Source organism: Sinocyclocheilus rhinocerous, unplaced genomic scaffold, assembly GCF_001515625.1.
Source record: "Sinocyclocheilus rhinocerous isolate Xijiao unplaced genomic scaffold, SAMN03320098_v1.1 scaffold53, whole genome shotgun sequence".
NCBI lineage: Eukaryota > Metazoa > Chordata > Actinopteri > Cypriniformes > Cyprinidae > Sinocyclocheilus > Sinocyclocheilus rhinocerous.
Window position 1 is genome coordinate 3092649 of NW_015645538.1, and position 12132 is coordinate 3104780.

Below are 12132 nucleotides of genomic sequence, written 5' to 3' on the forward strand. Positions count from 1 at the left end.
ATATATATGTGTGTGTGTGTGTGTGTGTGTGTGTATGTATGCAGTCAAACCAAACTTTATTCAGACACCTTCAGTATTTTTCACATTATATCACAGTTTATTCCCTATAGTTTAGAAAATGGTAATAAAATATCTTGATAATGTCAGATAACTTTGATAGTTTAATTTTGTTCAGTCTGTGGTGTAAAAAGTTTGCATTAGCAATTAAAGAAAAAACACTTAAGCAAAACATGGTTAGGTCAAAGTGTCTGAATTTTTTTGATCTCAAATTTTACTGGTAGTCTACATCTATTCTTCTATGAAGAATTGTTGGGTATAATATGTCACAGTTCACTTTATTGTGCTATCCTCACTTACATTTATTAGTGTCCTGCACCCACTAGTAAAAAAAAAAAATCAAAAATTATATCTGGTGTTTGAATAACTTTTGGTTTGACTTGTATATACATACATACTGTACATACAAATATATGATTGTTCAAATTTCATATATATTTCTTCCTCCATTTTAGGTATAGATAGTATTCACAGTTGCACTTTAAAGCAAAAAATAAAATCAGCTTTGCTGAACGAACACAACAGGCTGGAAATGTGTAGAACCTTTTGAATGACGTGTTCAGTTCTGCGAAAAATCTGTAAAACGTTTAAACAAATTCCATGTGCCTCCCACGATCAACCGCACATGAATTCTGCACAATCCTGCATATACTCAATAACTGCACTGACTCAATCCTGTCTCTCCTATGAATAAGACTGAAACTGTATTTGCACTGGCAGCTGGCGAGTGCCGCCCGTCTAACGACTGCATCTCCTACTAAACGTGCTGTTTAATGAGAGTGACAAAGTGTTTCACTGAGGAGCGAGTGCTTCTTCGCCTCTCGCAGATGCTGGTGTGTGCGACTTGTGTTAGAAAGCTCTGAGTGTGAATGCCAATGTCATGTTTACTCAACAGATGAGCTAGCTGTGAGTAACGGCACAGATTGCACACATCATTAGAGCCGCACAGCTGCACGTCCATAAGTTTCCATTACAGCACCACCCTAATTTAACCATGTGCGAAGGCGTATGTGTGCTAAGACTGTCGAGTCTTATTGGTTGTGTTCTTCATTAGCTGGAAGTGATCATGTCTATCTGACTTCCTCAGACTGCTCACCAAGAAACTTACCCACGAGCAGGCCGCCGTTGGAAGCTCCGTTGATGGCGATCTGGCTGGCCGTGGTGTATCCCTCCTGGATCAGGTACTCGGCAGCACACTGGAAGTCATCAAAGCAGTTCTGCTTGTTCCCAAGAGTGCCAGCTGAAATCAGAAATCTTTCTTAAAAACGTACAATTTGAAGCAGCACATGGTAGAGGGAGTGGGGTAAACTGGGCCACTTGTACTGAAGTCAAGGGGGAAGAGGTATTAGGTAGTATTTGCATTTAATTCAATTTCTCCCATATACTGCGAGTTTAAGTATATGTAAGATACAGCCATAGAAATATGACTTCTCAAAAAAATGTCACACTTTACTCATGTAAGGGGAAACATGAGTCATTTGGCAATATGTAAACAAATTATATTAAATTATTCAAACAGTATTTCATGTTGCAGAATTTTTAATATGTTGCAAAGTACAGTACTTGCATTACCGTAAACCTTAAACCAGAAAAGGTTTGCAATATTTGAATGTGGTTAAAGTCATTATTATTTCCACATTTATTATAACCACATTTATCATGTGAATTTCTTAATTAAAACCTGCATATGATCGGCCTTTTCTAAATATATACAAAATAACCACTTGCTAAAACTTTTAGGTATTATAAGTGGTCACCATTTTTTCTGAAAGTTTTCAGGGGGAAAAAAACTGTTTTTTGCTGTTGCAATTCAGTTATATAGTCCTGTGGCATGGCAAGTTTTAATAATAATAATTCATTCATAAAGACTGCAAGTACAATAATTATACAAGAATTAGAAAACATTATTATTATTATTATTAGATTAACCCATTTAATCCCACCAGTCACAATTGTGACCATAAAGAAGATTTTCATTTATAAAGCTCTAAATATCTTACTGACTGATGTTTTAGTGCATTTTCTGCAAATATGGGATAAAATAAAGGGTCTCAATTAAAAATGTGCAGTTTCACATGATTAGTGCAAATTGTCACAAGACCATAGCAGTTTAATTCCCGTTTGCACCATGAGAAGATGATGACTGCATCAAAGCTCCAAAATAAAAGGCTAGTGAAGTATGTTAACATAAAGATATGACAAAGATTTTTGGTCCACATTATCTTTAAGGTGTCTAGCATTAATATATGAATTCACAATTATTACGTTTTGTTGAGTGTTGTCATAGAATAAGTAAAAATATAGATGGTCACAATTGTGACCGGTGGTATAACAGTGAATTTAGGTATACATATAAATCCAATTGCAGTTGTTAGTGAAAGCTGCACTAAAATGTTGCAATGACAAAATTTTGCACTAAATTAAAAATTCAAGGGCCTATTTTAACGATCTAAGCGCATGGTCTAAAGCGCACGGCGCAGGTGCACTCAGCGCGTGTCCAAATCCACTTTTGCTAGTTTAACGACGGGAAAACGGTCGGCGCGCCCGGGCGCATGGTCTAAACGGGTTGTCCCTATTCTCTTAATGAGTGTGGGCGCACAAATGGGCGCAAATGCATATGCTATTTAAACAACGCAGCGCAGGACGGGAAAATGAGAACTGCGTCGGGCTGATACTAGCAAAAACACTTGGGCCGCATTGCGCCGGCTGTATGATAGGGCCCCAAATGTTGCAAATAAGTTACAATATTGATGTTGTAATACTGGCAGCTAATATAACAATTTTATGATATATGTTACAATAAAGTAATAATTTTGAAATGTGTTGATGGTTGTATTTTAAAAACAGACGTCTATGTTAAAAACAGACGGGATGAATACTAAAGTAAATTAGCTAAATTAACTATAGAAACTAACTGTTTGAAACCAAAATGTGTGAACTATTAAGACTAATTTTCAAGTTGGACTAGTGTTAAAAATGTTGACTAATTAGAGTTCACTTTCTATTCATTCATTCTTCATTTATCTTTCAAAAGGACACACATCTGAGCGTGAATGAAGTGAGGATACTGTACCTTTGTGCCAAGTTTGGCCATACTCTCCTCCTCCTCTGATGTTAGCTACAGCCAGGATCCCACCCAGGTGTCTAATAAAGAGCAGGTATGCAGTGCTGCACATACAGATAGAGAAATAATTGGTTAATAGTTTGGGATATTCATATTTCACATACTCTCTTCCTTTTCCATCCCATTCCATTTGCGATTTTTAGCCAAACACAAACAGAGAGCTTTATACTAACTTGTAATATGGCTGAATTGAGTTCTCAAAGCCTCCATAACCATACAGAAAGACTGGATGAGAGCCGTCTCTTTCTATGCCACGTGCATGTACCAGGAACATTGGGATCTTTGTGCCATCTTTACTGGGGTAAAACACCTGTTATGCACAAACACTTAAGGTGTATTATTACAGTCAAAAGTTTGGAATAATTACAATTTTTTTAAACAATATTTGAAAGAAGTGTCTTATGCTCACCATGACTGCATAAATTTGATTAAAATTTCAGTGAAAACTTTAATATTGTGAAATTAATGCAATTGAAAAGAATTCTGTTTTCTATTTGAATATATCTTTAAAATGTCATTTAATTTTCAGCAGTCATTACTCCAGTCTTCAGTGTCACATGACCCTTCAGAAATCATTCTAATATGCTTAAGATTATTAATAAGATTCTTATTATCATCCATGTTAATAAAGCAGCTTAATATTTTTGTGGAAACACTTTTTTCAGGATTCTTTGATGAATAGAAAATTTCCACAAAAATATTAAGCAAGGTAAAACTGTTTTCAACACTGATAATAACAAAAAAATGTTTTTTAAGCACAACATCAGCATATTAAAATGATTTCTGAAGGATCATGTGACACTGAAGACGTGAGTAATGAATTATAAGTGACACTGAAGATATATTTGTAATACTGAAACTTCCTGTGGGCTGTGATTCATGTGTTATTTCAGGACAGACTGCAGCCTGACCTGAGTTGTCTGGTAGTCACTCGGGTTGATGCCCTTTACTTCCACCTGCCTGAAGATCGTGGGCTCTGGGTCGGGTTGACTCAGGTCACAGTGGTAGATTATGCCTGAGCGATTAGATATGAAGAGTAAAAACACTTTTCATGGTCTGGAAATCTATGTGATCTCCTTTTTTACTGCCAAAGTAAATGCACATACTGGGGTGTCCTTATACTTGAGGTTACGTAGTGTATTTTGGCATAAATGTCGCGCATTATTTAAGTGTGTTTACCTGGTGTAGTAAATGAAGTGAACTTGTAGAAGAAGTCAGGGTGCTTCTTCTTGCAGCTGAGGCCAACTACAGTGCCCACATCTAGCGGCAGGTCTCTAATCAGTTTCCCTGATTGCAGTTCATACAGCTGTAAGATGTCCTTCACGTCATGCACATAATTCACCAGCAGATAGCGCTGGTTCACACACTCCACGAAGCCTGCAGACAAGATATAAACACTATCAGGCTGCAGTTCTCTGTTTTTATTGGAAATGAGTTATTGATAGTGTGGGTGAAGAGGAAGTGTGTGTGTGTGTGTGTGAGGCTTGTGACAGTTTCACCCACAGATGTTGACTACTGTGAATACCAAGAAAATATGAGCTAACTCTGTTTCCAGAATGTTTAAACTGAAACATTTTACAGGGAAAAATGGAGGGGTAACCAGGGCTAGTTGTCTCTGTAACTATGAGATAAAGGTCCAATTACACAAATGTGCGTTTTTCCTGGCAGTGGTTTTGTTTGTTGGTTTCAGCTATATGTTGAAGGTAGTTTTATGTGTTTAATTGTACACTATTTATTAATTATAATTTCTGCTTAATGAATTGAACTGTATTTTTTCTGGAGTAATAACAGTGAAAATATTTTAAGTTTTTGTTGTTGTTGTTTTGTAATGAAGACTTTAAGGTGTGTGTCCAGTGTCTCAAGCTAACATTTTGCCACACCTGCCAATAGCTGGTGACTTGAGAAGATTGACTGGCCATAACTATTTTATTACCAGCCATTAAGTATGTGCATTATTTCATTAAAAAAAAAAAAAAAACAGGCAGCACATTGTTGGTATTATTATTAATTAATATAATAATAAATATTAAATATAAAAATATAATAATTATTTAGTAATAGTATTATTTGATCAAATTATAAAATTAAACAAATCAGTAAAGAAAAGTATTTCATCATAATAACAATTGTAATTATTATTTATAATAATATAATAATAATATATTTATTATTATTATTATTATTTATGAGAACAGTAAAATTACAATACTAATACTTATGGTTGTTGTTGTTGTTGTTTTTTTCTTTGCTTTCAGACATTAAACCATAGAGTATTTATATTTGATGGAAAACCACAGAGAAACTTCTCTTTTGTTGACAAGAGTATAATGTTCTCTTACCAAGAACGTCCTTCTCGTGTTGGGGGATGAGGGTTTTCCAGTGTGTCTGCTCTGGTTTCTGCAGGTCTATGGTGATGAGGCGGTAACGAGGAGCATCCAGATTGGTGCGTAATGTGAAGACGGTGCCCTCGTTGGTGATGTATGTGTACTGCGCTTCAAATGTGTCAACCAGCTTCACCCATGGCAGCAAACCTTGAATAACATTACTATTAAATGAATGCTTTTATTCAGCAAGTATGCATTAAATTGATCGAAAGTAACAGTAAAGACTTGCATTGTTACGAAACATTTCTATTTCAAATAAATTTACTTCTATTCATCAAAAAATCTTGAAAAAAATGTGTAATGGCTTACACAACAATATTAGGCAGCACAACTGTTTTCATGATTGATAATAATAAGAAACGTTTCTTAAGCACTGAATCAGTATATTAGAATTATTTCTGAAGGATCATGTGACAGAAGACTAGTAGTAATGATGCTGAAAATACAGCTTTGCATCACAAGAATAAATTACATTTTAAAATGTTTTTTGAAATTGTAATAATGTTACACATTATTACTATTTTTACTGTATTATTGGTAATATTACTGTGCAGCCTTGCTGAGCAAGAAAGAGAATTCTTTCAAAAACATCTTACATACATTTATAATATAATATAATATAGTGGTCCTTTCAATGTGTTTTAATTAAGTTTTTATTTTTTTAAAATGCATTTCATTGTAGTTTGCTATTAGGCATCCCACACATGCAGACTGACCTGTGATGCCATTGGGCAGCTGCTGCAGGTCGCAGTACCACAGACGGTTGACTGGCTCACAACCCTCGGTGATGGACAGCACTGCATACCTGCCATCATCAGAGACCTGGACAGATGAGGAGAAAAGGAGAAACGGTGGAAGATTGTGTAAGAAAAAGAGAACCACACACAAAAAAGGAGAACAATTAATTTTAGGCTAGGTAATTTTGTCAAATTCTTTATAAATATTTCATCACATTGTGTGAATCATAAGAGTAAGTTGCATAATTTTATCTTCCCAAAAAGGGGGTTTTGTATAAATTTGGTGTTGTCTTACAGTAAGGCTACTGTGCCATTTTGGGTTGTCAGGAAATTCTGCCACCAGGATGTCTTCTGATTGGCTTGTGCCAATAAGATGGTAGTAAAGCTTCTGGTTTAGGTTTGTTGTGGTCTCAGTGCCTAGAATGGAATGAATGAAACTAATATCACACTGGAAGCAGATTGAATACAAATTTCTTAAAGCAATGACTGTATAGTTAAATAGCTTAAGTGATGTCAGCGAAGAAGGAAAGTTGATGTGCACATACCATCAGCTTTGCCGTCCTGTCGAGGGTAGCATTTTTTTTACTTCATTGCATCTCAAGAGCTCCAGAAATAGAAAGCCCTAAACTCTTACCTCAGATATTTACCACTTTTATATATAATGTATACTGTATAAAGTTTTAAAATATAGTATTTTCAATTTCATTTTAATTAGTATAATAGTTTTCTCATGCATTTTTCATATCATATGTATTTATAGATTAATGTATTCATGTATTTATAGAAATGGTTTTAATGTACTCATTTACAGTAATTACTTTTTATGAATCGAATCCATTAGTACAGTATATAATGCTTTAAAAGTCTTTCATTCGATAATGTTCTAACATTCTTTAATTTTAAGTAGTTATAATTGTGTTGTTATTATGCACTCTTTTATTATCATTATTCCCCAAATGTATGTTTATATTTTTTGTGGTCTGTCTATGGATATCTTGTCTGTTTTTAAACAGGAATGAAATGTGTCAGGACATGTAAAGAGAGGATAAAGGAGAAGAGGCCGGGAGAGAGTGAAAAGGAAAAACTAGGACGTTGGTGTACAGTAAATGCATTACAGGTGTGTGTAAATATATTATGAATCAACCAGTCAATCAAACTCACTTTTGAGAGCCACAGTTCCATCCTCTGAGAGAGTGTTTGGGTCAAAGAACACAGACGCGGGACTGTTTAACGAGTCCTGCACATAGAGCGCATCCTGGTTCTGCAGACCCTCGTTATGGAAATAGAAATATCTAAAATAGAATGTTGATTAAATGTATTTAATTTCAGTTATTTAAGTATACAATGGTATATGCATTACACACGGTGACATTTTATGTTGTGTGCTATTTTTATTTTTAATGTAAACTCTTTTGAATGTGAAAAATGCTTGCTAGTGTGAAAGTTTGTGTTCTGTGTGGTGGGCCTGGGCTGTGTTTGGTGCTGTCTGTTGGGCTGTTCTCTACCTCTTTCCTCTCTTGTAAGGACAGCTGTATTTGGGGTAGTTGTAGAGCTCTGTGAGGCGCTGGTGAAACTGCTCTTTGACCGCACACTGCTCCAGGAATGGCATGGTCAACTTATTCTGCTGTTCAACAAACATCTGTAGGGCGGGTGAGGGACACTGTTAAAATGGTCGTTGTCATGCACACAGAGAACTTGTTTATATGTACATTTTTCTACACGTTTCTTTGTTCCGGTAATGTGGGCCATGGGTGGAGACCAGGAAACAAAACAGGGTAAGCCTAAATATACAGCGTAAATGGTGGTATGTAGTGTTTACTTTGTCCGATAAGAAAGAGAAAGATGTTTTAGTGCATGAAAGCTTGTAACTGTCTTGTCAGTCAGCCTGTTAAATGATGTCAGTGTGACATCAGTATCGCAATGAAAGGATTTTACAAGGACTTTCATTGTCAGACAGACCCCTTTACTTACTTAAAAGTCCCCTTGAGATATTAATATTTTAATAATTCAACAAAACGTTTGCATGTTCATAGTTCTCTGATGTCAGTTAATGGTCACATGACCAAAACACATATATCAGTTTTTTATTAAATATTGTTTTAGCAGGTGTTTTATTATTTTAAACTTATTTATTTATATTAATTTGACATTTTTATGATTTCATTAATTATTAGCTTTTCGTTAACTCATGAACCACAGGGGTTTGCAAACTCCAGTTTGGAAACACCCTGCTGTAATTTATTGTAATGCAAATATGCTGGTGAACCAAAAAATGATACAGAATTTAGTTCTAGTATTAAATGGTTGTTAAACGAATTGGTTCAGTCCTAACAGCATTTTTATTGCAACCTTGGTTGAAGTGGACTTAGAAAAGGAATAAATCCTTAACATTAATGTTGGTCTGAGATTGTGGACAATTTGTATGTGATTTGCATTTGTAGCATAGAATTTGTGTATTGAGTATTGTGTATTGAGAAAAATCTGATTGGGTATTGAATCTCATCTTATTAACAGCATTGAATAATTAAGTATACGCTGTGGCCCTGTGGAAATATGGGAAATACATTTTTGCTTACGTTTAACTGTGTCTTATTTGTCCTAATACAATACAGTAGTACCAGTGTTGTTGGACTCTATATTGACAACTGTTGGCCTGGATGCATGAAGGTAGTATACAAACCTGGCTGTTTTTCTCTGTATTATAATACACATCCACAGTGGACATTCTTGGATTCAGTTTTAATTATTTTTTTTTTTGGTGGATTGTTGGTGGTTTATGCTGGAAAGTGAGTGACTGACTGTGTCATCATTAGTCAATTGCATGAGCTAGTCATGGGATGTCAACATGACAGCACCCATGAGGGGGACGCTTGCTTTATGCAGAATTAAACATTTTACTAAAACTAATAATGGAGAAAAACTGTGTGCACCTTTAAAGAGACAGAGTAACCATTTTGGCCATCTTTAAATGAAGTTTTGTTGTTTTCAATGCCAACAGTGCAACAGTGATCAAGCAGCTTCATAAAGCGACTAAACCAATATTGGAACGGTAATTGTTTCTCATGGAGACGTAAGGTCAATTTAATATTTACAGGGGCTAGTTGGTGATTTTATTGCTGCCTGACTACAGAATGTTGGTGTTTTCTCCCTCCACCTGTGTAAAATTCCTAGCTGTTTTTTTTATTTTATTTTTTTATTTTTTTATACATATACCAAGGTAGTGTCGTGTGTTAATATTATTATCGCCTGAATCCACGTCTCTGTGGCATTTACCAGATGTTTTTTTTTTTAACATTTGTGATGATGTGCACGCATTTTTAATATGGACATTTTTATTAATTAAATGCTGGAAATTGTTAACAAGAATATTGTTACATCACCTCTCCACTACAGTGAGCGAGAGCTGTTAAGAAGAAGAAAAAAAGACAAAACCAAATAATGTAAACTTTTGAAATGGGCCATTTTTATGGTATGCAATAATTAAAAAAATATAAATTATATACATTTGTATAAATTAGGGCTTCCACAGCTAATTATTTTACTAGCCGAACAAGTAGTCAGGTCAAATGTTTCCCTTATGTAAATTTTACGTTAGTTTGCGTTAACTTATTTCTGCTAATTTCCACATTTGTAAAATGACACTATAGCATGTCAGTTTTCCTGGTTTTAAATAGGATATTTAAATAATCAAATAATAAATAGGATATATTTTCCTATTATTAAATTAAATATGAATTTATAAATTTCCCAAGCAATAAAAGATATTGTTTACAGCTGACAATCGTGTGACTGACCACGTGAGTTGTATGCAAGTTTATTTTTACAGACGTCCCCATGAGAAACAATTACCATCCTAATAGGGCTCGAGTCTTATTTCATGTACGTAATATCAGTCATCATCCTGTTTCATAAGAAACAATGCCAAAAGTGATCTGTTATGGTAGGGTTAAGGAGTAGTAATTTTAGTCAAAGCGTAACAGAAGTCATTGAGAGGTTGTCTGGTGAGAAGTGCACATTTTCCAATATTTTGAGGGTGACCCAAGTTTAAAACATCTCTGGTTATTTCCCAATACCAGCCCTCCCTCTTTTTCCCATAATTTCCTGTCACTCCTCTGCTATCCTATCCCTTTAATGATGAAAAGCCCATCAGTGCTAAAAAAAAAAAAAAGGTCCATGGTGATATAAAAGGGGGTCCCGTGTGTGGATCACCTTAGTCTCCTCACTGTCAGGGTCCTCCAGCCAGTGGTATGGATCGGAGATCTTTACTCCATGATAATCATCCACCTTTGAAACAAAACACCAAAGTTAGGAGCAGCAGGCATGTCTGCACTGGGAGAAAATAGAAACAAGACACATTCGGTTTCCAGGTAGTATCTGTTAAAGCAGGCCTTGAGGCAAACCCACGCTGCAAGGAAACCATAATGCAGTCAGCTACTGTACCATATGCAACTTCTGACACATAACCACTAGATATCAACACAGACACCCCTAAACCCCTCCACTCTCATGACACATGGCAAAAGCTCGCTCCTCTGTTCCAGTCAGTCTTTTGTGTCCGCGCTATTTGTTTGTGCATTTCATGTGTCTTAAAGAAAGCGGAAGAGCAAGTGATTGAATGAAAGACTAGATGTGCAAAACCCCAAGTGAAAGTACCACTGACCTTACTGTCATCCCTCCGTACTTCAGGGTATGTGAAAGCCATTCTGGGTGTGTTTTGATAGGTTTTTTTTTGTAATTCTGTGTATATTTTTGTGTGTTTGTCCGTATGTTTCACGCCCGGGTGAGTCAGCTCTGAAAAGTGAAAGTGAAATCAAACACGGCTCTCTGTTTCTCTCTCTCTCTCACTCTCCTGATTACACAACAAGGCAGCTCTTCAGGCAGGAAATGATTTCACACTGGATTGGTCAACCCAAAGTGGGCAGAGTTAGAATCTCACACAGTTCACTTCAGCTTGTGTTGTGCTGTGATGTCTTAATATGTTTTAGTAGGACAAGTTTTAGTACTTATTAAACACTTTCTTACATAAAGAAATTAGTAATATAAAAAGGTAAAAAAGACATAATAATGTCGTACAATAATGTACAATAATGATGTACAGTACATGTCATGGCAGTGATATCAGTAGTTTTTTATCTAAGATAAAGTGGGTCACTTTATGGAGGCAGCAGATATTTGACTATTTTGAGATTATCAGCATTGGCCAAAACCATGCTCACTTTGCCAAATTGTCAGTTCCAATGTGTACAGAGATCATTAGCAATGAGTAATGCACATTTTGAATTTTTAAATATTTCTGAGTGAATTTTGAGCAAATGTTTCCAGAATTTATTTGTCAAATATATTTCATTTTATTGTATATTCAGTTATTTTATTTTATTTTACAAAATTTTGAAATGTTTAAATATTTTGAGTACATTTTGTTTAAATTTTCGGTTAATTTTGTCATTCAAGCAATTAGGTTTTCACATAATTTGTATATTTTAATGTATTAAATGCTGTCTCAAAATCTGCAGCCAGCTATGATATTGTAGTATTATTTATATACTCTAGCTGGTATGGGGCCTAGTTGCACCGCCTTATGGATGTTTTGTCTTATATTATTTATTTCTATATATAACATTTATTTTTATATTTTAGTTTTCATTTTAATTTCAGTTTAAATTTTATAAATTTTATTATGTGCTTTGTTTTATTTGTGCTTTGCTTTTTTTTTTTTTTTTAGCTTTCATTTATTTTTATTTTAATTGAAGTAATTATAGTATTTCAACCGAAACTTATTTTATTTCAGTTAATTGCCAAGGTAAAGTAAATTTTTTATTTTTTTTACCAT

General features: G+C 34.8%; 1 protein-coding gene across 1 annotated transcript in view; it reads right to left on the reverse strand.

Moving 5' to 3' along the window:
* Positions 1–11146, reverse strand: part of LOC107706142 (prolyl endopeptidase-like) — a 13520-nt gene extending 2374 nt beyond the window's left edge. The window contains exons 1-13 of the mRNA XM_016509723.1: positions 10963–11146; positions 10512–10586; positions 7808–7941; positions 7451–7594; positions 6848–6876; positions 6598–6719; positions 6282–6387; positions 5521–5712; positions 4361–4558; positions 4093–4196; positions 3355–3491; positions 3131–3225; positions 1166–1297 (exon numbers count right to left, since the gene is read on the reverse strand). Of these exons, the coding sequence (XP_016365209.1) occupies positions 1166–1297; positions 3131–3225; positions 3355–3491; positions 4093–4196; positions 4361–4558; positions 5521–5712; positions 6282–6387; positions 6598–6719; positions 6848–6876; positions 7451–7594; positions 7808–7941; positions 10512–10586; positions 10963–11004 (1510 nt within the window). The 5' untranslated portion in view covers positions 11005–11146. The remainder of the gene's footprint in view (positions 1–1165; positions 1298–3130; positions 3226–3354; positions 3492–4092; positions 4197–4360; positions 4559–5520; positions 5713–6281; positions 6388–6597; positions 6720–6847; positions 6877–7450; positions 7595–7807; positions 7942–10511; positions 10587–10962) is intronic.
* Positions 11147–12132: the final 986 nt, after the last annotated feature.